This window comes from Arvicanthis niloticus, chromosome 15 (genome assembly GCF_011762505.2).
Source record: "Arvicanthis niloticus isolate mArvNil1 chromosome 15, mArvNil1.pat.X, whole genome shotgun sequence".
NCBI lineage: Eukaryota > Metazoa > Chordata > Mammalia > Rodentia > Muridae > Arvicanthis > Arvicanthis niloticus.
The window spans coordinates 15,076,968-15,102,516 of NC_047672.1; the positions used below are offsets into that span (position 1 = coordinate 15,076,968).

At 42.0% G+C, this 25,549-nt stretch overlaps 1 protein-coding gene and 1 pseudogene across 1 annotated transcript in view; both read left to right on the forward strand.

Annotated features, from left to right (window-relative positions):
* Igf2bp3 (insulin like growth factor 2 mRNA binding protein 3) overlaps nucleotides 1-25,549 on the forward strand; it is a 122,593-nt gene that overhangs the window by 70,802 nt on the left and 26,242 nt on the right. The window contains exons 4-6 of the mRNA XM_034519604.2: nucleotides 3,278-3,329; nucleotides 3,418-3,481; nucleotides 20,769-21,050. Coding sequence (XP_034375495.1) covers nucleotides 3,278-3,329; nucleotides 3,418-3,481; nucleotides 20,769-21,050 — 398 coding nt within the window. The remainder of the gene's footprint in view (nucleotides 1-3,277; nucleotides 3,330-3,417; nucleotides 3,482-20,768; nucleotides 21,051-25,549) is intronic.
* On the forward strand, nucleotides 15,213-15,895 carry LOC117720922 (YY1-associated factor 2 pseudogene; annotated as a pseudogene).

The window sequence follows — 25,549 nt, forward strand, 5'->3', positions numbered from 1 at the left end:
CAAAACATATCAAATCTTGTATCATTTCTTGATCTTCAGTAATACTCAACAGCTTTATTGTGATGGAGTTAGGCGCTCTGCAGCCCCCCTTTGGCACGCACAGTGCAATAGCTTTTAGTGTGTTTATTTCCAACCACCATTGTGACTTTAGAAAGTTTTATTACTGCAGAATGAACCTCTAGGTGGTGCTGACCACTTTCCCTCTGTCCTATCTTTTAGCAACCAGTTGTCTGCCTTGTGCCTCTATGGCACAACATGTTTCCTTCGTCACTCATCAGTTGATCGATGGCGAGATAGTTTCTACTCTAGGCTGTTGTGAATGGTCTTGATTCCTTTTTGTTGTTTTCTTTGATTGTTTTGTTTTTTTGAGACAGGGTTTCCTCTGTGTAATTGTCCTGGCTGTCATGGAACTTGCTGTGTAGACCAGGCTGGACTCAAACTCCCTACGATCCTCTTGCCTCTCTTTGCCTTTTGTGTGCTGAAATTAAAGGCATGCACCACCACTGCCCAACATGACCTGGATTCTTCACCACCATGTTCAAGAAAGCAATAACTTTTGCATGTATCATGTAACTTTCTTTACTATTTGTACTTCTGGGTGAACAACATAAAACAAAAGCCCTATATTTTGGGGTGATTTTAAGCCCTAAGTCCTAAAAGGAAAAATGTCTAACAAGACATTCCTTCCAAGGCTTAGCTTGCCTTCATACATTCTTTCTCCCCTCACTATGCATGAAGAAATACTTCCAATCCACCTTGAGTGAAGTAAATTCACTTAAGTATAGATTCCGGTTTGTGAGAGATTTATGAGATGTTATAGAAATAGGTAAGGGGTTTGGGGGGAAGGGGAAGGAACGTTCAACAATACTGAATGAAAAGGAGTCCAGCTAAGAGGAAACCACAGGCATGCTGCACAGCTTCCTACCTAACACGTAGGTGAGCCTTGCCTTTTTCTTTTTTCTTTTCTTTAAAGGATTACAGTTTTGTCTGTTTTGGTTTTATTTTAAAATCATGTTTGTTTGAGTATGATTTATATACATACCATGAAGCTTGCCATTATTATTGTAGTAGTTAGCAAATTTTATACAGTGTAGTCAGAAACCAATAGCATTTACTTATTCTTGGGATTAAGATGTTTAAGTGTACAAGAATTTTTTTGGTTTTGTTTTTGTTTTTTGTTTTTTTAAGTCAGGGTTTCTCTGTGTAGCCCTGGCTATCCTGGAATTCATGTGTGCCACTACTTCCTAAGATGTTTTGTTTTGAATATGTGAAACCTAATAAAATAATATGTAGTAAAAATGTGAGATATATATTTCCTTTTTTTAAAAAGAATTATTTATTTATTTTATGCATAGGAGTATACTGTAACTGTCTTCAGACACACCAGAAGAGGGAACAGAATCCCATTACAGATGGTTATGAGCTACCATGTGGTTGCTGGGAATTGAACTCAGGACCTCTGGAAGAGCAGTCAGTGTTCTTAACCACTGAGCCATCTCTTCCTGCCCCCCCCCCATATATATATATATATATATATATATATATATATATATATATATATATATATATTTCCTAAACTTCAAATTTTACTTGAACATGCACACATATGTGCATTTGTATGTGTATATATTATGTATCTACATTCTGTATGCACACATGTGTAAGTACGTATCATACACCCTCTGCAGATGGGAGTCTTGGCCCCTTTGCCAGCAGAGCTTTTGGAGAACGTCGGCTCCACTGATTTTGTTTTGTAGGTTTCAGCCACATGTCTACGGGCCACAGGACTTCGCCTTGTCTCTGGAGTAGGAAAGTTGAGGTGGCAGAGTGAAACGAAGAGCTAATATATTTAATTACTGAGCAAATTGCTTTCAGAAAGAACTAAGAATGATTAAGTAAACATATTAAATAGGTAATTATCCCTGACTGCCTGCTCTTCTTCTCCACAACCACCCTTGTGCTGCCTCGGCTTTCAGTGCATCCACATGACAGCTACAGAGCGAGTGAGAGGCCAGCTTGAGTTATGTGAGACTGTCTCAAAGGAAAAAAAGAAGTAGGCATTCTGTTAACAAGTTAGAAGTCAACCTTCGAATCAATAAGAGGAGAGACCCTTGGTCCTGTGAAGGCTCGATGCCCCAGTGTAGGGGAATGCCAGAGCGGGGAGGCCGGAGTGGGAGCACCCTCATAGAAGCAGGGGAAGGGAGGATCAGATAGGGGATGTCTGGAGAGGACTGGGGCAAGGGGCTAACATGTGAAATGTAAATAAAGAAAATATCCAATAAAAAAATCAATACTGTTTGTGTACACACACACACACACACACACACACACACACACACACACACACAAAGAAGTCAACCTTCCTCGAAGAAGAAAGCACTTTCCCAGACAGCCAATAGGCAGAAGCACAAAATATACCACAGAAAGTGAAATATCCTTTGAAAAGTGCTTAAGAAGGCAGAAACCCTGATGAAATTACCTTTAAAATGTAGCATGCCTCTTAATAGTTTACTGTGTCCTGCAGCCAGAGAACATCTTCAGGGACTTCTGCCTTTCATATTTTGGCAATTAAATTAATAAGTAATTTGCTGTAGATACATAGAAACTAATTTTGCTTAACATTCGTGAGGGGGCTGGGAAGCTAAGAGCAGCTGAGGTTGTATGCTGAGACAGAGCCCAGCTCTTATTATGATGAACCTATAATTACTACTTAATCGCTTCTCTGTCAGAACAGTGTACAGCTCAGGAAAGAGGAAACAGCTTCGTATTTATGTTTTCCACTCTTGTTCAGATCTAGAAATGCTCACACCGCCTTTGCAAGCATATGCGTGCTAACAGCTGCTGCAAGCATGATTTAATTCGCTGTGTGCCTTGTGCTTTCTTTGACCTGCTAGATTCAGTGGAGCTATAGAAGGAAGTTCTTTGGAAAAGACCATCTTACAGATAAACTCTTTAACTTTGAATCCATGGAGGAAGTAAGATCTGTGTATGAGAACTAGCATGCACTTGCCCTGTACCTCCAAAGCCCTGTAGCTGCTTCCAAGTTTGCTGAGGGCTGCAGGTACCCACCAGAAAAGAGGTGAAGGCTGGGATGGAGAATGGGTAGGCATGGCAGCAGGGAGAATCAGTGAGTGTTCATTGTGGTTCTGCAGTTCAAAGTTCCAGTTAATTCTTTGACTTTTTGCCTCATGATGCCTTGCGATTTGAGAGCATATTCCTGCCCTGTTAATATCTTGGGAAACTCAAAACTTAACGATTTTCTCTCCCCTCCTGCTAGGTGCTGGATAGTTTACTAGTTCAGTATGGAGTGGTGGAGAGCTGTGAGCAAGGTACCTGTCTTCTGAATTGCTTTTACATTTATGCCAGGAAGAAAGTAGAAAGAAACTAACCAATTCTTTGTTTTTCTCTTCCCTCCAGTGAACACGGACTCGGAAACAGCAGTTGTAAATGTAACCTATTCCAGTAAGGACCAAGCTAGACAGTAAGCAGCTGAAACTTCTTGTCTATCTGTAATAACTAGGTTAAGTTATTATAATCACTTAAATTGTGTAGTCCTCTAAATTGAAGATGGGCTGGTGGGTCACAAAAAGAAACTTTATTTTGTATGTTTTGATTCTACAATTAATGCCTTTAAAAATCTGCATTACTATTGAAAATTTGCATAGATTTCTGGTTTGTTCCATTGTTAATTTATCTTTAATACCATTTTCAGAGGGCTGTATGAAGCTAAAAATACAACTAGTTCCACAAAGGGCCTGAATAGTTTTCCAAGTTATGTAATTTGCCTCCTTATTCTCTGGTGCTTTAGCACTGCATTAAACTAACAACAGTTAAATGTTGTTGCTCTCCTCCCTGGAGTTGGTCATGATCACCCAGCTTACTAACTGAGCAGGCACGGAACCAGTGCAACCTGCAGCTGACAGCTTTTTTGGATCAACCCAGGATAATTTTGCCAACAGTGGGAGAGAAAATAAGGGGCCCACAGAAACTGCCTTTGGTAGCTCAGCCTAAACCGTGAAAGAAGGGGTGGTACAGAGTCCTAGGCAGCCAGGACTGTGACTGGAAGTCTCACTTGCTTCCTAGTAGAGGGCTGGAACAGACTGGTTTTTTCTGTGAGAGAGTCGGAAGGACTACCTGGCCATCCCTGAGCCGTGAAGGAGAAATGGGTAATGATCTTTAGCAGTGTGAATTCAGGTAGAACTTGAGGGATAGCCTCCATGTGAAGGGGAGGAGTCCCATAAGATCTTGGAAAGTATTTACTCTGAGTGCTGCCTGTTTTAGGAGACAGCAGCCCATTGGAGCCCTGTTGCTGGCATAGCCTAGCCAGCAGTTTGTCTCTCGGGAGAATGAATTTCAATCAGAACTAAGCATTGTTCAGCCAGAGGGAGCCTCATCAGAGCCACAAACTCAGGTTCCAGGATATCTATCTACCAGATGTCAGAAAGGACTACAGGAGGCAGACCCTACAGAGAAAACCCAAGTTAAGACTTAATTGAGAGGCTGAAGAGATGGCTCAACAGTTAAGAGCATGGCTGGTCTTCTAGAGGACTCAGATTCAATTCCCAGCATTCACATGGCAACTCACAACTGTGTAACTCCAGCTCCAGGAGATCCAATACCTTTACACATACATGCAGGAAAAACACCAATGTACATAACATAAAAATAAATAAGTCATTAAAAAAAAAGACTTAATTGAAAAAGGAGACATTATGATAGACACCTTTGAAATTAAGAAAATCATTAAAAATTACCTTAAAAAACAAAATCCCACGTATTCCACTGAGTTGGAATATCTAGCAGAAATGGACATTCATCTATATGCTTATCACCAAACAAAATTAAATTAAGACAATATAAAGATTTTAAGTAGATCTGTAACAGCCAATGAGACTGAAACACTAATAAGAAAGTTCCCTGGCTAAAAGCATTCAGGCTCAGACAGATCCACTGTGGAATTCTGCCATCTGTTTTGAGGAAGACTGGTGCTCCTCAAACTAGTCCATAAATTAAAAAATGCAAGAAAACTACCAAACTCTTTCTAGCTAGAACTAACTGAATACCCAAACTAGATAAAGAGACAACAAAAAGAGAAAGTTATAGGCAATTCCTCCCGATGAATATAGATGCAAAATTTCCCAATAAAATATTTGGAAAATGATTAAGTAATGCACCAGAAAGATGTTTCACTGTGATTAGCTTGGCTCCTTTCCAAATCTGTATTGATGTTTCAACATGTGCAAATCAATAATTTTATACATAAATGGCCTCAAAGACAGAAACCATTAATTTCCATTCATACAGGAAAGGCTTTTAACAAAAATCCAACATATCATCATGAGAAAGGCCTGAATATACTAGGACTAGAAGGAATGTCCCAGCCTAATACAGAATATTATATCAACCTGTCATACTAGATGGGAGACCAAGTACAAGAGCCTCTGGGCTCTCTGCTCTTATTCAATACAGAGCTTGAAGTCTTATTAGAGCACTTGAACTAGAGAGGAAAAAAGGTTACAAATCTAAAAGGAAGTCTGACTGTCCTCACTGGTGGATCTTATTTTCCTACATGTAAAACTGTAAAGACTCCACCAGAAACACTTAAAGCTGAATAACCACCTTGAGCAAAGTAGCAGGACAAAAAATAGAGCAGTAAAAAAATAAAAAAAGTCGGGAGCCTTTCTGTATACCAATGACAGACATACTGAGGAAGAAACCAGGGGAATAATCCCATCCATAGTATCCGATAACTAACTAAATAAAAATACCTTTGAATAAACCTAACCAAGGAAGCAAAACCAAACTAAACAAAGCAAGCTAACCAATGCCTGGCCCAACTTGAGACCCATCCCATGGGAGAGAGCTAACCCCTGGCACTATTAATGATACTCTGCCATGCTTGCACAAAGGAGCCTAGCCTAACTGTCTCCTGAGAGGCTTCATCCAGCAGCTGATGGAAACAGATGCAGAGACCCATAGCCAAACATTAGGCAGAGCTCAGGGAGTCTTGTGGAAGAGTGGGAGATAGGATTGAGCAAGCCAGAAGAGTCAAGGGCACTATAAGAAGGCCTACAGAGTCAATTAATTTGGGCCCTGTGGGGGCTTATAGAGACTGAACCACCAACCAAAGAGCATGCAGAGACTGGAGCTAGGCCCCTACAATATGTGCAGCTTAGTCTTCATGTGGGCCCCCAACCACTGGAGCAGGGTCTGTCCCTGACACGGACTCTGTTGCGTGCCTTTGGATCCTTCCCCAAGCTGAGCTGCCTTTCCTGGCCTCAGTGGGAAAGATATGCTTAGCTTGGTGGTGGGGGGTCAAGGAGGGGCTTGCCTGCTCTGAGGAGAAGTGGGGGTCAGGGAGAGGAAGGAGCAGGGCTGTGATTAGGATGTAAAGTAAATGAATAAATTAAAAGGAAAGACAGGCAGATAGAAAAAAACAAAATAAAACAATAAAAAGTATTTAGCTTTTCTGAAAAAACAAAACGAAAAAGGCCTACAACGAAAAATTTAAAACACTCAAAAGAAATTGAAGATACTAGAAGATGGAATGAGTTTATACATTTTTGGACTGGGTAATTGATATTATAAAGCAAACTGGCTACACTACTGAGAGAAATCTGTGATTTTAACACAGTCTGTGTCATAATCTATGGAAGCATAAAGACCTCGGATGAGAAGAGTAATCCTGGACACAAAGCCCAGGGCTGGAGCTGCTGCTATACCTGACGGACACAGGCAAGGGCTTCCTGAACTCGAGGGAAAGCAGTGTTAGCAGTTAACAGTGGGACCCTCTTGAGATGTAAAAGCTATAACAAACAGGGAATGTTAATCAAGAGAAGAAGCAGTTTGCCAAAGTTCAAAATCTTTGCTGGCCATTCATGTGACAGAAGATTAATATCTAGATACATATCTAGATTAGATAATATCTAATACAATGAAACAAACAAACAAAAACTGAACAAGAAACCAAACAATGCAGTCAATAAATGACCGAGTAAAATAAATGGATCACTCTCCAAAGATGAAATACAGATAGCCAATAAAAAGTTCAACATTGCTGGGCAGTGGTGATGCACACCTTTAATCCCAGCACTTGGGAGGCAGAGGCAGGTGGATTTCTGAGTTCGAGGCCAGCCTGGTCTACAGAGTGAGTTCTAGGACAGCCAGGGATACACAGAGAAACGCTGTCTTGAAAAACCAAAAAAAAAAAAAAAAAAAAGTTCAACATTACTAGTGATGTGATAGAAAACCACTGTATTGGAATTCCATCTCTCCTAGTCAGAAGATCAACCATTAAACAAACAAACAAAAACAAAGCAAAAAAACCAAGTAACAAATGTTGGGGAGGATGTGAGCAGAAGGAAAGCCTGCCTTACTGCTGGTGGTTCAGCCAGTGTGGTAATCAATACGTGAAGGTCTGGCCTGCCTCCACTCCTCGTGGGTTATCTACCTGAAGGACTGCAGGTGAGCGTATCACTGCACGTAATGTTTATTCCAGCGTTGTATGCATAGCTAGGATTGGAGCAGGCTGAGGTACCCAAAAACACAAAGGAGGAGTGCACAAGGAGGAGTGGTGTGTGTATATATGCAGTGAATTTTTTTGTTTGTTTGGGTTTTGTTTTTGTTTTCTTTGTTTTTTGAGACAGGGTTTCTCTGTGTAGCCCTGGATGTCCTGGAACTCACTCTGTAGACCAGGCTGGCTTTGAACTCAGAGATCCTCCTGCCTCTGGGTCCTAAATGTTGGGATTAACAGAGTGTGCCACCACACCTGGCACACACAGTGAATTTTTTTTAAAGCATAAAATGATGATGTTACATGATTTATAGGAAAATGGGTTCAATTAGAGATCATGCAAGTGAATTAAGCTAGGCTGAGAAGGGTGAATATGTTACCTCTCACTTATGTTTCCTAGATATTACATATAAGACTATGTTTGCATACACGGTGTGAAAATAGAAATGTAACTGGGACCAAAGGGGGCCAACAACCACATGTGCAGCCCACACAGTCACATGAAATAATACATCTTAAACACTTTCAAGAAATTAAATTAGCACATTCCAAAAGTCTTTTCCTCTTCCTCCTTCTTTTCTTTTTTCCTTCCTTCCTTCCTTCCTTCCTTCCTTCCTTCCTTCCTTCCTTCCTTCCTTCTTGAAGCATTCAGAGTTCAGCTAGGTTGTTCCCTAAAGGTAGCAGTCATGGGAGTACTAGAAAAGGAAAGAGAAGCCAGGGAGGAAGATGGAAATTTGTGTGACTCAAATGGAACTTAACGTTAATGATATTCCGAGTCAGGATGTCTAAGCTGTAGAGATGTCTGGTGCTTCCCTCCTTCCGGCAATGGTGCCAGTGACCTTGGCCTCTGTGAGGCAGCCACAAACGAGGCAGAGATGAGGAGTTGGCTCGATTCTTTCACAGTAACTACTGTTTTGTGTATTTAAAAATGCCTCTGTGAATGTATTTCCCTAAATGCATAAAATGTGATTGTAGGGATATATAATGCCATAGTTAGCTAAGTCCAAATTTGGTACTTAAAAACTTCACTTTTTTTCTAGTTATAAACAGTGTAGAAAATCAGTTTTATAGATATTTTATATATATTATTTTATAGGTATTATATATGTCATTTTATAGATATTATGTATTTATTATATAACCATGTATAAGTATATATTAATATATATGAGTGTATCTACAGGATAAATTAAAAGAGAACATTTATTTAAAAATTGATTTGGGGTGTGTGTGTTGGTGGGCGGGGGAGACGAAAGCGGGAAAGAGAGAGGAAGCGTGCGTCTGTGATCAAGTAGTGGTCAGAGAATGACTGTGTAGACTCAGTTGTTTGTTGTAGACCATGTCCAGGTCAGTGAAGACCTTTATGTGTGCTCCGGGGTTGAACTTAGGTTGTCAGGCTTGTGCAGAAAACGCCTTTACCCACTGAGCAGCCTACTACCTCCAGACTTATGTTTTTAACAGTGTGATCTTCACAGAGCTTAGACTTGTTTGAATTGTGTAACTGCTTCTCTGTATTCTCCCAGGGCTTTCTGAAACCTTGCCAGTTTAGCAGGAGAAAATGGTTGTGGTAATTTTACTTACTTTCATAAGTGAGACTGAAGCGTTTAACATGCTTAACTAATTAGTTTTCCTTTCCTGTGTCTTTGTTTTTTTTTTAAGGAGCTTTTTTTCTTTTTTAAATTTTATTTTATGTATTTACCATTGCTCTCTTCAGACACACCAGAAGAGGGCATGAGACCCCATTACAGATGGTTGTGAACCACCATTTGGTTTCTGGGAATTGAACTCAGGACCTCTGGAAGAGCAGTCAGTGCTCTTAACCACTGAGCCATCTCTCCAGCCCCTTGTTTGTTTGTTTATATTACAGCCTCTTTTATGAGACCTTGGGCATTATGTTATTGTAGGATTTGTTTGTTTGGTTGGTTGGTTGGTTTTTTGAGACAGGGTTTCTCTGTGTAGTTGTGGCTGTCCTGGAACTCACTCTGTAGACCAGGCTGCCCTCGAACTCAGAAATCCGCCTGCCTCTGCCTCCTAAGTGCTGGGATTTAAGGCGTGTGCCACCACTGCCCAGTTTATTGTAGAATTTGTAAAGTCAATGTTTTACAAGTTGTGTTCTTCAACTACCATGTAAGAAGAGTAAGAAAATAACACCTCAGCCGGGTGGTGGTGGCGCACGCCTTTAATCCCAGCACTTGGGAGGCAGAGGCAGGTGGATTTCTGAGTTCGAGGCCAGCCTGGTCTACAGAGTGAGTTCCAGGACAGCAAGGACTATACAGGGAAACCCTATCTCGAAAAACCAAAAAAAAAAAAAAAAAAAAAAGAAAAAAGAAAAGAAAAGAACACCTCTTAGGCCATGGTTGTTCAGCCATTTACAACTATGATGATAGAAGCATGTGAGCAACAGGCTTAACTCTCAGTAAACCAGGAGGTCACTGAGGGAGTATCTTATGTTTACAGTGATCTGTATTAGAGGTTGGTACAGCCAAGTTCCTGTTGGATGGAGCATACAAGATAAACCTAGGGTTTTTTGGGAGATGGCTGGATGCCTGTCCTGTTCTTATGTCTTTGCCTCTTTTTTTTTTTTCCCTCCCTTTAAAATCGTCTTTCCTTCTCTACCATCTGGTGGTGGTACACACTTTAAGTTCTAGCACTCAGGAGGCAGAGGCAGGCAGGACTCTTGAGTTTGAGGCCAGCCTGGTCTACAAAGCAAGTTCTAGGACAGCCAGGGCGACACAGAGAAACCTGTCTCAAAACAACAAACCATTCTACTGTCTGCGCTCCATCCCTGGCCCACCCTGGTCTCTAAAGTGGGAATCACTGTTGTTCCTAGCTCACGAAGCTACTGTAACAAGCTGTTTCTTTAAAAACACTCAACTTAAAGGCTAGAACGTGGTGAGAGCTCAGGTGAGCAGCCATTGTGTTCCTCCAACATGTTCATAGCTGCTGGAAGTTGCCCTTCTGCCCTTCACTCCACTATGCTATAGGTAATGGGTTACCATCAGTTCTAGACCTAGGTTGTATTTGAGAGGAGTCCTCTGATACAGCTTTGTCTAAGACAGAATCTGCCTTGGAAATTCCTGCCACCTTGTGGCTAAGAAATGTCAGAGATTGTAGCACAGGTATCAAAAATACAATACCTATTTTAAGCTTAAATCTTATATTTCTAAATAATGAAATAAAAGTTTGAAAGATGTTCTAAAAACTGCTTGGTCCAGAGACGCTTAAGGCTCTGGCTCCTCTCTTCCTGTCTCTCAGGGACGCTGAGACAGACTTCACATGCTGCTTCCTAGAGGGTGTGTACATGAAAAAGAACTCACTAGAGTGCGCATGCATTTTGATCTCACACACTCCTTTGCTTATACATCCTTATTTCTGTTTAATTAGAAAACACAGCTCAGACAAGGGATGTAGTCCAGTTGGAAGAGTGCTTGAGGTCTGGGTTGCAGCACTGCATAAATTGGTGTGGTGTACATACCTGTCATCCCAGCAGGTCATTCTTGGTACAAAGCAAGTGGAAGCCACTCTATATGAGAGTCTGTCTCAAACCAAACCAAAAAACCAAATTGTCGGTGCTTTGAATCCATTCTTGCAGATTGCTTTGGAGCTCATGAAGAAGTCACCATTACAAGTGTTCAGAGTGGCTGGGTGGCAGCAGCACATGCCTTTAATCCTAGCATTCGGGTGGCAGAGGCAGGCAGATCTCTGAGTTCAAGGCCAGCCTGATCTATGGATCAAGTTCCAGAATAGCCAAGACTACACAGAGAAAACCCCTTCTCAAAAAAAAAAAAAAAAAAAAAAAAAATAAGTGTTCAAACTAACTTGGCTAATAGCTATGAGGAGGAAGATCCTGTGTAGATTTTTAAAAATTACGTAAATATGAAAATTACTTTGTACTAGGGCAGGGAAGTTGGCTCAGATACTTTGGTCATCCTGATAAGCCCTTAGAAACAGTGATCACGGGAGTGTTCACATAGTTGGGTTTAAGGCCTTGCTTGTTCTTTGACTATTTGTGTTTATTGTCTTGCTTGTTCCTTGACTATTTGCATCTATTGTATTGCTAGACCCTCAACCTAGGACTGATCTTAATACATGCATATAATTAAAATGATATAAAAGCAAAAAGGAGGAGGGGGGATGGGATAGGGGGTTCTAGGGAGGGGAAATGGGGAAACAGGATGACATCTGAAATGTAAATAAATATCCAATAAAAATTATGTAAATAAATGTATTATGGGAAAGAAGTACAGAAGACTGATAAAAGAGGATTGTTGGTTCTGAGCTAGCCTGAGCTATGTAACAAGACCCTATCTCAATAAACAAAACAAAAATATCAAAAGAAGAAATAGAAGAAGTAGACCTAGCAACAGGATAAGTTTCATCTAATTCAAAAATGAACACTGTTCAAGTTTCTACCTTTTAGTCTTATGCCTGTACATTATAGCTTTCAAAATTAGTTTTACTGCAATGCTTTGTATGCTTCTTTTCTTTTCAAATTATGTTTGTTCATTTGCACATGTGCATGTATGCACATGCTATAGTGTATATGAGGAGGTCAGATGACAACTTCCAAGACTCATTTCCAACTTTCCATCCTCTAGGTCTTGGGTCTGGGTCTTGAATCATTAGCCGTGGCAACAACCTTCACAGACTGAGCCATGTCGCTGGCCCACTACCTTGTTTTTGGAGACACAGTTTCTTGCTGGGACCTAGAACTCACTGAGTACTAGGACTCCACCTGTTTCTGCTTCCCCTGGGCTCTGATTGCAAGTGTGTGCAAGTTCTTGATCTTCTTTTGTGGGTCTGGAAGTCAAGTTCAGGTGTTTGTGCTCCCACAGCACTTTACTGACTGGACTGAGGCTCTGGGTTTTGTTTTTCTTATAGTAACACTCTACTCACAAACACATTAGTCATGAAGCCTCTGTACGTAAGTGATTGTGCTTTGTCTGTAATTAAGATGCATCCATGCCATGGTGTTCCTAGGACTTTGGTAGTTTGTGCTTAGTTTATTATCAACCTCTAATTCTTGGTATGCCTTCCTGTTTCCTGCAACTGCCACTGAGTGCCACAGACAGGAATAAAGGCTTATATGATTCATAAGTATAAGACTTAGAAGGTCAAAATTCATAGCTACATCTAATGAGGTTTTACTTGCCAATGGGGACTTTTGTAGCGTACCAAGGCTATGCAGGACCTCGTGTGGCAAAGCTGACCATTCTAGCTGTGGTGGTTTGAATACGCTTGGCCCATGGGAAGTGGCACTATTAGGAGGTATGACTTTGTTGGAGGACGTATAGCTTTGTGGTGGTGAGCTCTTCTCCTCAGTGTGAAAGAGTCAGTCTCTTCTGGCTGCAGTCAAATCAGGATGCAGAACTCTTAGCTTCTTCTCTAGCACCATGTCTGCCTGGATGTTGCCATGCTTCCTACTGTAATAATAATGGATTAAACTTCTAAAACTGTAAGCCAGTTACAATTAAATGTCTGCCTTTATAGGAGTTTCTTGGGTCATGGTGTCTCTTCACAGCAGTAAAACCTTAAGTCAAAATTTAAGATAGGTACCTACTGTCATAGGCCTGACTATTTTTGTTTGTTTGTTTGGAGGAATGTAGATTTTGAGATTTTGGATTTGGAAATCCATGGAATGTTTTTAGTAGGACTTAATGGGCTACCCTAGTAGAAATTTGGAAGACATTGGTGCTGAGGTTGATTTGAACTCTGAAGATAATTTTTATGATGTTTTGATGAATAATGTGGCTGCTTTTTGCCCTCATCTGAAGAGTCTACCTGAGGTTAAGGTAAAGAAATTCCCACTAATTGCATTGACAAATAAGTCTCAGAAAAGCCCAGCACAGTCTTTTCCCTCTGGTTTCTTTTCACTCTCATGAAGGACATTTTGATCAAGCATAGCAAGCTTAGAAAGAAAAAGTACAAAATGTATGGTTCACGTATTAAAGAGTCACCAGAAAGTACAGTGGAGCTAAATCCTGTGTTCAAGGAGATACACAGATTAAGTGAGTGGTGACTTTGGGGCAAGATCCCACAAAGCTTATTGGTCACATGATTGCAGTTGAACAACAGATACTTACATTACTATGAACTGAGAATTACTTTCATTTGGACACAAAGAGATCTGATTGTGTGTCAAATTGACATGGGTGACACAAGCTTTTGATCTGGATCTTGAGGTATAGTCACCATAAAGAGCTTAGGTTCAGGCATGGTGGTACATGCCTTTAATTTTAGGAGACAGAGGCAAGCGGACCTTTGAGTTCAAGGCCAGCCTGGTACAGAGCAAGTTCCAGGTAAAGAAAAGCTTAAATTTAGGGGTGGTGGTACATGCCTTTAATCCCTGTATTCAGGAGACAGTCATGCATATCAAGGTCAATCTACAGAGCAAGTTCCAGGACAGCCAGGCTTAGGCAGTGAAGGAGCTGGAAAACAGAAAGCTGTTGATAATGTAATAGAACAGGGAGAAGGGCATGTTCAAGCCCCAGCAAGCAGCAGAACTCAGCAGCTTTGGCCACTTAGCTCTGGCTTTACAGTCAAGAATAGAAGGGACTACTGGGATAATTGATGCTGGTTAGCTGGAGCTAAGAAATTAGTGGTGATTAAGAAGAGACCAGCATCACTGAGGTGAAATCTTCTGGGAAGTGTTTTTTGAGAGCTCAAAGAAGCTGTGTTCCAGAGATAGCCAAAGTTGTACCTTGTGCTACAGCTGGACTTAGTAATGTGTAAGAGTCACCAGGTAGTACTGGTTTGAAGGCATGAAGGGGTCATGGAGAGCAGCTGAGGTTTGGCACTGTGAGGGCCCATGGAAGGCCATTGGTGAAGGTGCAGCCTCAGTTGCAGTTGATGGCCCAGGACTAGGGGTCATGCAAAGAAGTTGAGGCTTGTCACTATGAAGGGAGCCTATGAGAGGCTATTGGTGAAAGCCTAGTTGAAGTGGAAGACCTCAGATTATTAGAGATGCAGTGCCATGGGATGGCCACCAAGAACAGCAGCAGCAGCAGCAGCAGTGGAGTGGATCAACCAGAGCCTAGAGTGCTACAGGGGGCAGAGCTGGAGAAGTGACCCAAGCCCTTTGGAAGAGCCCAGAAGATCATATGTGAATCCCAGAAATTGGAACAAGATGACATAAAGTTAAAGTTGCCCTGGATACCCCAAGATACTAGAGATGTCATAGCCATGGGATACTTGGTGAGGAAAGCTGCTAACGGGGAGTGGAACCAGCCCAAGAGAATGAAGTTTGCGCAGTCATCTAAGCTGAAAGGAGTTGGAGATCCGCAGAGTGCTTTGACATCAGACATGGAGATGCAGAGTTTGGAGTTTGCCCAGCTGGCTTTTGGTCATGCTTTGGTCCAGTATTTCTCCACTATGATGTTTCAGAATGACAATGTACATCCTTTGATGTTGGAAGTATGTGATCTGCTTTTTTACTTGATTTTATAGGTAATTACAATTAAGAAATTGCATGAATCTCAGAAGATGGGGACTTTTGAAGTTGGATCAAATATATTTTGCATTATGTTATGGCTAGGTATGGCCCCCCATAGACTCATGTGTCTGAATAAGCCTTTGGAGGACAGGGAGTGAAATATGGTGGTTTGAATATGCTTGGCCAAGCAAGCCAGTAAGTAACATCCCTCCATGGCCTTGCACCAGCTCCTGCTTCCTGACCTGCTTGAGTTCTAGTCCTTTGGTGATGAGCAGTAATGTAGAAGTGAAACCTCGCCCTGTCTCCCAGCTGGTTGCACAGCAGGTCACTCAGCAGTTCGTGCCCCCTACCCAGTCGGAGAAAGAGAAGAAAGACAAAGTAGAGAAGGACAAGAGTGAGAAGGAAGCAGCTAGCAAAAAGAACTGTCACAAGAAAACCAGACCAAGATTAAAAAATGTGGACCTGAGCAGTGCTCAGCACTTGGAAGTCACTGCTGGAGACCTAACAGTCATTATTACAGACTTTAAGGAGAAAGCCAAGTCAGCGCCGGCATCCAGTGCTGCTGCTGGGGACCAGCACAGCCAGAGCGGCTGCAGCTCGGACAACACTGAGCGGGAGTGTCCAGGTCCTCCTCACCCTGTGGAGAAGCCTCTTCCCTGAACAGAGAGTCTCACTAAACATTCTCGCTCCACTTAGTCATGCCTGTCCTCCATGGAAATACAGATTATGTCAACAACTACCACATTTCCATGACAGACACACTCATGCATAACCTATAATTTGAGTTTTACATGAAGTATGAATTTGCCAGGATTTATTAGAGTTTATTGCAGTGCAAGCTACCAAACATTTCCAGACTTAAGATTTTGGTCTCTGCTATTAAATGCCATGAAAATGTGGTTGAATTATTCATTATGCAGTGTTATTGGTAAGTCTATTTTCACTTATAGTTTAGTAAATTCTAACACATAATTGTTGAATTCTCTACTATTGGCATGTAATGAGTTTAAATTTTTTATTACATAGTGCAAACTGCCTAAATATGTATTATTTGAGAATTGTGAAACAAATAGTTATATGTATGCAAGTCAGAGATCAACTTTATCAACTATTGCTGCAACAGGATTTTCTTAATGGTTATCCTCTTAAGTACCTGCTGGTACTTGGTGTGATTAAATAGGAAGTTGTTATTAAATAAAGAATTTGTATGAACCTTTGCCAATGTTTTTTGACATGTTTTTACTAAATTATTGTTTCTGAGTTATGTTTTATCCATTTTTTTGCAGGTTATGTTTGTTAGCTTGCTTATTTTTCAAAGCATCAGTTTATTGCACTGTTTACTAGCTGAATGGTAAACTGTAGAACATGGATTGTTTCTCTTTCTGATTCATGTTTAGTGCTGTTGTCATTGAACACTGGTATTTCCTGTATTCTCTAAGACATAAACGTTAAAGAAGTACAAGCATCTGGCAGGAACAGAAAGAACTTGCCATACTTTCAAAAACTTTAACTTAATGATAGTTTTATCACTGTTTTCTTGTTTGAAACCTATCCAGGGTCATAGATGTATGAATCTAATTGGTCCAAACATGTAACGATTGCACAGAACTGGGATGTCACACTCCTAAGTCAGTTTAATTGGCCTTTTACTAAAGATAACAATTCGTATGGAAACCATAGTACTCTAGTTCCAGACACAACCTTCAATTTATGCACTTATCAATATCTTTAAATAAAAAGTATTTACAGTCCCACTCACTTATGTATAATTACCAATAAAATACTTTTTATGACTTAAAAAAAAAAAGAGAGAATATGCTTGGTCCATGAGAAGTGGTACTGTTAGGAGGTGTGGCCATGTTGGAGAAAGCACATCACAGTGGGGGTGACCTTGGAAGCTCCACCCCATGGGGGAAGAGTCATGGTGGGAAGAGTTGCTTGGGTCATGGAGTCTCTTCACAGCAGTAAAACCCTAACTAAGACACTAGTTCAGGTCTTACCTCTTTTAATGAAGCCACAGTTCTGTTAGATGAGGGCCCTACCTGGTCCCCTTATTTATTTGTATCCACTGCCCCCAAAGATTCCATCTGCAAATACCATGAGTTTTGATGGCAGTATCATGGTACAAGAAGAGAAGTGTATTTGTGACATTCAAGGGTGGTTAAAAGTCATCATGTTAGCACATCCCTCAGCAGTAGTATGAAAGTAAGAGGAGGAGACCTTATGGCATCTTTCTGTGGAAGAACATGTAGTTAACAGGCACAAGATACTGGTTACAACTGCTAGTGAGATGCTCTAGGGTAGCATGTGTACTTATTAGTCAAGCTGGGTAAGAGTGCTAGTCAGCTGTCCATATTCTTTGTCATTCTCATCACTGTGTGGGTAAGAATAACTTCTGGCTATCATTTCTTTAGTCTTTCGTCCCTCTTCTTGGTCCTCAGGTCGAACTTCCTATTTTAGTGAGTCCTTTTTGTGTTATCCCAATAAACTTAATACAGTTAATTATTATAAACCAGAAAAACACATTTAATCATTTTAAAAGTTATACTTATTTATAATTGCCCTGTGGGTATGGGCTGTGTCCAGTTAGGGTTTTATGGCTATGAGCAGACACCATGACCAAGGCAACTCTTATAAGGACAACATTTAATTGGGGTTGGCTTACATCATCAAGCTGGGAGTATGGCAGCATTCAGACAGACATGGTTCAGGAGGAGCTAAGAGTTCTACATCTTCATCTGAAGGCTGCTAGAACACTGGCTTCCAGGCAGCTAGGATGAGTGTCTTAAAGCCCACACCCACAGTGACACACCTACTCCAACAAGGCCATCCCTCTTAATAGTGCCACTCCCTGGGCCAAACATATTCAAACCACCACAGGTTGTGCCTGTGTTTGTGTACACAGATGTATGAGGGCACATACAAGTCTGCTCATGTGCGGAAGTCAGCGTTGATACTGTCCTCCGCTGAGATCAAACCCTGCTCTTCTGTTTTGTGTCTACAAGTCACAAACACCTTGATCCATTAAGCCATCTCACCAGCCCCTTCAGCATCTTCTAAATGATTTAGAATAGCAACAGAGCTACAGGAGTGCTGTTGGACAGTAGGATGTAAGCGTTGGATGAGGTGCCCGAGTTCCCTTGAATGGTTATGACAGCTCTTCTCTCAGGTGTTACAGAAGGCTTAGTGAAAATACTACAGGTTTTTCTCATGCACTTAGCAGACCACCACCACATGGCAGAGCTAGATATCAAACTGTGTGTACAGAAAGATTTCAGCAGTTGGTTTAAAGTCTGTAAACTAGGGAGCTTTAGCCAGTGCTTTGTAGCTAGGTGACTCTTGTACTCTCTTAAGTTCTGACCTCATTTGGAGCATGTGGTTTGAGGGGAACTCAGCTTGTGTCTGTCACATACACAGCTGGGTGCACCTGGTGTAACTGCTGTCTTCTTGCTCCCCAGAGTCGCCTGTGCTTAGAATGTGGCTCCCTGACTGTACCGGGTACCACAACTTTTATGCTTTCTCACTTCTTCCGGGGAAGAACCTCTTCCTTCAGAGGAACACTATTTAAAGCATTGCAGTAGAGTATACAAATCAGAGTTTCTGCCAAGTTGAGTTGTTTCTTGGGACATGTGTGCCTTTGTTTAGAGTGTTCTGGAATACACAGAAGCATCTGGCAACATATACTTTCCTCTGCTTATCCCCACGAGGAAGGATGTCTGTGTATCTCTCTCATCCTTTCTGTATCATTTCTGGCTTTATTCCATGGTAAGATCTACTAACTGCTAAAGACAGCAGTGCCCAGTTTCCTAATGAAGGGCAGATGGTGACCGGTCTCCTTTTTTATGTCTATGAAGGGTTTGTGATTCCTTTTAGTTGAGATTTTTGGAAGAATCTTTCATGATTTCTTGTGGCCTTCAAAATGGCTTTGAATCACTTTAATCTTTAAAATTGTTGAAAGTCCAATTTTGTAACATAAATAGACATCTATTTATTAATAAAACCTCCCCATTTTCTCCCTTCAGATCTAATCTACATTTGCTTAAGAAGAAAGCAAAGACCATTGTGTGAGGTCCTGTTACTGGGGCATTGGTGATAAGTCAGCCTCTGGTGTTTGTGCAAAGCATGCCCTCTGACAAAATCATGTGGAAGTCACCCCCCACCTAGTATATTTGAAAAAAGTCAGCCACAGAGCATTGCACATCATGGTCACAACCAGGCTTCAGCAGAGGCTGAAGAGTACTTGCTCCCACATGTTTGTGAAACAGGCAAAGGGGCTAAGCCATTTGCAGAGATGCTGTACTTAGTAACATGAGAAAAGTGACAGAGCACCTTCGTCCTGCTGTACTTTGGAACTCCAGCTTTTGACAAGGGTTCATTTGTGTGCCAGGGGAAGTAGGGCAAGGTAGAAATGAGGGGGGAAACCTAGAATTCTGTCTGAAGACAGCAGCATGAGCTTTCATGTCGGCCTGCCTGGGCCTTCCGTCCCATTCTCAGACCCGTGTAGTGCTAAGGACACCTTGTGTCCTCCTCTTTCCATTTAATAATTGAAAAGTAGATGTTCAAGTAAGAAAATGAACTGAGAAATGACAGCCTGGAGCTGCTAGAGAGAGTGTTTGATGCTTTTATCTTTACCTGCAGGAGCTGAGTGGTAGCTCCCACAGAATCTGAGCAGGAAAGTGGGAGAGCCTCCTCGCCCCCATTTTGCTTTGCTCCAGGGAGTTAGGAAGGTGTGGGTGCCTTAAGCTCGAGTGTTTGAACACTTGAGATCTTGGCTCCATACACTGCACCAGTCAGCTTCCCTGTCTGAGTGTGGAAGGGAGACTATGTTATATTGGAACAAGAGCAGAGACCGCACCGGATACTTAGTGTATATACTTACATAGCCTCTTTTCAAAGGCAAAATTAATCTGTATTCATGGTAGAAAATGAGGAGTTACTGAAGCAGGGCCCTGACAGGTTTCCTGTGGTACTGGCGTGTCCTAACTCTTGGTTTGGAGGGACTGTGGGATGACAGTCCCACAGGCAGGCAGGTAAAGGTCCTTGCCTGCCAACAGTGAAGCCTGACAGCCTAACTTTGATCCTCAGAACTCACAAAGAGAGGGAGGAAGGACTGACTTCACAGAGTCCTTCTCTGACCGTCACATATACCCTGCACACTTCCGTCTGCAATTCATTTCATTTCAAACCCACTGGCATGTGTGCTGGAATTGTGTGCCATCTTGTATAAATGTTATGATAAAGCTGAAAATGTGGGCAAAGCCTCAAGTTCTCACAAGCAGATACAAAATATACCAGGTGGATGAATAGACCAGGAGCCTCCCTCTTTCCTTTCTTCCATCCGCCTTCTCTCCCTCCCTGAGATCAGATCAAAACCCTACCCCAGATGAGGGAACTGCTGGTGTTTCCTGGGCGTGGCTCAGCGTGAAATCTTCCTAGTGTACAGCCAGTGTCCTGTAGTTGTAGGGTGTTTGTTCGGTGATTCTGTAAGGCCTTTGGTTGGGATCAGGGCTAAGTTGCTTTGAAGCTGCGGCTCCTTTTCTTGGGGGATTTCCAAGCTAACACTTACTTCTTGATTTAACCAAATCAAGAGTTTACTGTGATTTTTTGTTTTGGCTTCTCACTGGGAGATGGAAATTGTGTGCCTTTGAAACCTGCTGGCCTTCCCTAGGCATAGACTTTAAAGAAGAGTGTGGGTAGGATTTGTCCTGTACAGGGACCATATTCATCAGCTTTGGACTGATGGTTCCTAATGGGGGAGCTGTATTCTGCTGTGTACAGGTTACCATGTAACCTTCCCAACCTCTGCTTCTTGTAACTTTACAGAGCCTTAGACAAATTGAATGGATTCCAGTTAGAGAACTTCACCTTGAAGGTCGCCTACATCCCAGATGAAACTGCTGCCCAGCAAAATCCCTCCCCACAGCTCCGAGGGCGCCGGGGGCCAGGGCAGCGGGGCTCATCCAGGCAGGCATCTCCAGGATCCGTGTCCAAGCAGAAACCCTGTGACCTGCCGCTGCGCCTTCTGGTTCCCACCCAGTTTGTTGGCGCCATTATAGGAAAAGAAGGTGCCACCATTCGCAACATCACGAAGCAGACCCAGTCTAAGTGAGTATGTGGGAATGGGTGGGCATCTGTCTTCCCCTTTGTGTTCAGTGTCTGTGTGAGACAGAGCTAGGAGCTCTTGTCTACAGTACCTGGGACTGTGGCTGGGGAAGCCCTGTTACCTGATCATACATCGTTGGTTGTATAAAACCTCAGAGAAAGCCTCATTTTCTCACAGGAATGGAAAGCAAGTGGTACTTGATGCCACAGTGATGGGAAAGGCCCAGTGGACTGCAGGGCTGTGTGTATAGGTCATTCTCTGCCACTTGTTCCCCCTGCCAGCCTTCGGTTCTCCACCTGTCTTTCCTTGGTATCAGTGTGGATGACGTGGTACATACCTGTCTCAGGAAAAGGGGGCATGAGGATCAGGAGTTCCTGAACATTCTTAGCTATGTAATGAATTTGAAGATAGCTGGGGTTATATGAAACAAACAAAACCAAATAAGGCTGGCAAGTTAGCTCAGCACATCAAAGCACTTACCACCACCACACCACCACCTGCAGTCCATCCCTGCATCCTATAACAGAAGGAGAGAACAGGCTCCTCAAAGTTGTCCTCTGACTTTTCAGAAAATGTTTTACATTTATTTATTTATTTGTGTGTGTGTGTGTGTGTGTGTGTGTGTGTGTGTGTGCCTATAGTAGCCAGAAGAGAGCATTAGGTTTCTTAGAACTAGAGTTGTAGGTTGTGTGAGCTTCCTGGAGTGAGTCCTGGAGATTGAACTCAGTTCCTCTGCACGAGCAATGTTTTTAACTGCTAAGCAATCTTTCCAGCCCAATAGATCTCTGTCCATGTGTGTCCAGGCATGCCCATTCCCATACTCACAACACACACACACACACACACACACACACACACACACACACACACAAAGACACACACACACACACACACACACACACACACACACACACACGAAGAAAAAGGTTCCATCCTCCAGTCTAAATTTGTCCTGTGATTAAGCTGAACTTAGAATGCTTTTTCTTGAGGATGTTTGATAATGTTATTTGTCAGGCTTTAAGGAATCAGAAAATTATGACCAAATATCAGATCTCACTTGGGTGGAGGCAAGCAGGAACTAAGGTCATTTTTCACTACAGCCCCAGTGTACAGGGCCACTGCCTGATACACAAAAAGCCACTACATTTTCAAATAATCAAGATGGCTGTGCACGAATTATGTTTGAAACCCATCGCCCAAATCTAAGATCCTGTCTCAGATTGCAAGTTCCATTGCATTACAGGTTACTTGTTTTACCCTGCAAACCATGTTTTGTGCAGTCTGTGGATATTTTGATTCATAAGAAGCTTGCTTATAAACTCTGCCTCCACTTCTACCTCTGTAGAGTGCTACATGATAGACACATTGCTGGCTCTGTTCAGCCATGCTCCCTGAAGAACTGAAGCATTCTCTAGGAAGGGGTTATATACAAACAACACCTTTCTGCAGCTTGACCCAACTATAGAAATGACTAGATGATTTTAGTTTTTAAATTTAGTAAGAATAAGGGCTTCATGTGATTAGAGAAATCAAACATGGTCTTTTTCTGAAAACAGCACTATGGTGTGCTATGTCTACCTTGTGCCTGAGTGTGTTCCATGGGCTTCAGAGAGACATCCATATTCATCAGGAGCGCCTTGCCTGAAGCCAGCTGGGAGACTCATTTTCATGCAGAGCCTAGTCCGGGACATCCTGTCCTGCTCACCCCTGCTTTGAAGCAAGAGACACTAGGTGTTGGATAACTATGTGCAAAATTAATGATTCCAAATTCATAATTAGTGGGTGGGGAGAACAACTGAACTATTGTCTAGGTCAAGGCCTCTTAAATTTTCCATATGATCCCGATTTACCTAAGAAAATCCTTCAGAAACTGGTCTGGTTCAAATCAAGTGTTTACTGATAATAAAGCCTTAAAAATGTACTTAAAAGTAATTCTTTGGTATTCATGTGATTTTTGCCATCAATTAAAGATGGAAACTGATTTTGCACAGTAATGAGATAGATGCCTTGTTTGTTGTCTCATAAAGAATGAGATATTGGCCGAGTAGCTGACACCGGAGGCCAGGGTGCAGCTTCAGGTTTTTCACAGCGGATTGCTGCTTTGCTTCTGCACTCAGTGTTGAACACACTGCTTCACATAAATATGTAGGACAAAATGGCACAAGTATATTTAGGCCCTTCTAGAAGTTGTTGGAAATTCTGTCCCAATCCCAAGCCAAAATCATTTAATGATTTTTTTTTTAATGAAACTCAAATCAGCAACTCAAATACCAATTTCTAAAATCAAATATTCTTACACAGTGCAATCCAGAACATGCCAGTTTGATGTATGTTGAGAAATGATGTTAAAAAGTGTCAAAAGTCTTTGTTTCTCTCAGTTAAGCCATTATGTTTCTCTAAGAACAGAGTACTTTAGATGTACAGTAAGAACAATGGTTCTGCACATAACCCTGCATCTGAGGTGTTGAAGGCAGTGTTCTTGGTGTAAAGGAAATGCATACAGGGTGTGGTTTAAAGAGTGTGTATTGTCAGTTCAGAACTAAGATCATGTAAAGTTAGATGATCCATGTCTGAGTGCTTCCAGAAACATTTGATTCATCCCACTTGAGATTGGGAAATGAATTTTGGTCACCTCCTGTCCTTTTCTATTGCAAACATTTTCACAGCCCTCACATTTAGTAATGGGACCCATGTGGAGTTGTGACCCATAGTTTAAGAAGCTGGGGCATGGATCAGTTTTTCTAGCTATCATCTGAAAGTGTAGAGTGACTTGTCCCCTTCCATCCCTTGCCTTTGGGAACTTAGTACATGATTGCTTCTTGGTGTAGCAGGTTTTGTTCCCTTCCAGACTTCTAATGAGATCTGTCAGATAAAGGAGCCTTCAGTTGAACTTAAGGTAGGCAGATGGCGCAAAGCAGAAGGGAGTGTTTTTTGTCATATCTGATGATTCGGTTGCCGAGCTGTGCCGGTGGATTTAATTAATTCTTGCCATTGTAACTAATCATTACCAGAACCTGTGTTTCTGGAATAGACCCAGGGGAGGGTGCTGATCACCAGAGCAACATTCTCTTCTGAGGATCAGAGTTTTATAGCCCTCAGCCCAGTAAAGGGGCGGAAATGTACACCGGAGGAGGGGCCGTGAGCATGTTAGAGGACAGCCACGTGGCTGACAGTGATTGGCTGTAAAACGAGCAAGGATGATGGGACCGGAGCTGTTGTCTAAGACACACTGTAATGTATTATATGCTCATAGTACTTACTTGTTTCATTTCTATATTAAGTTACAGGTTTCAATTCTGAGGCAAATTCTAGTAAAGTGGAAGGCAAACTTGGTTTTCTTGGCTTGTTAAGTAGCTGTTCTCATGGCAGTGAGACCTGAAGAGAGCAGGAAACTCAAGGACCACCCAGCAGCTGCCTACATGTCCCTAAAACACACGTGGAGGTCATTAATGTTCTTATAACAGCAAACTTAATTCATGCTTAATTAAAATTGGACAAATGCACACATTTTTAAAAGAATGAATTAGATTCTTGTCACCTCAGTCATTAAGTTTTGGGCTTTGTATCTTTATATAGGATTTCTTACATGCATCTGTCAACTTGTAACTTTAAAAGTGACACATGTTATTTTCACTTAAGATCAAGGACTTCTTACTGTGTTACACAGTCTGCAGCTAGTTTTTACAGAACCCTGTAAACAAATGCTGGATGAGTAAAGTCTGCCATAGGGTGACTGGCGAACATTCTGTGTCTGACAGGGGACCAACCTGGCTGTGGGATTCTGGCTCTGGCTCTCTTGACACTACATGAATCTCAGGCTCTTGACACTACATGATGCTCTGTGCTTATAAAGGGAAGCTTTAAGCACATACAGCGTAGGCAGAATAAAAAGATGTCCATGCTTGGTTGGATTGAGAAAAGAGAGCATTCCTGGAATTGACGTTTGTCTCAAGTTCAGTGTTGCTTAGTATATTAGTTACATGTCTAGTTGCTGTGATAATCCCAGCTTAAGGCGGGAAAAGCTTTCACTGACTCGGGTTCAAGGGAAGAAAGCCATCTTCGTAGTGACGGGGTAGAGCAGGAGGCATCCTGTCACATCGCACCACAATCAGGTGGCAGGGAAGGATGCAGGCTCCTGTTCGTATTGCCGTCTCCTTTTATACAGTCCAGGATCCTAGACCATGAAATGGCGTTGCCTCATTTACAGTGTGCTTTCTCCAATGTAAACTCTCAAACATGCCTGGAAACTTGTTACCATGGTGACTGTAAGCCCTATCCAAGATGACAATCAATATTACCCACCATAACAAGAATGCATAAAACTTCCCAGGTTTGCATGAGCTGGGCGTGGTGGTGAATGCCTGTGGTCTTAGACTCTGCAGAAAAGGGAGAGCTGGAGGTCAAGGTCCTTTCCCATTATGTAGGAAGTTTAACGAAGCCCAGATACCTTGGACTGTGTCTTAAAATATATCCCCCACCCTATCTGTAATGTACTGGTGCT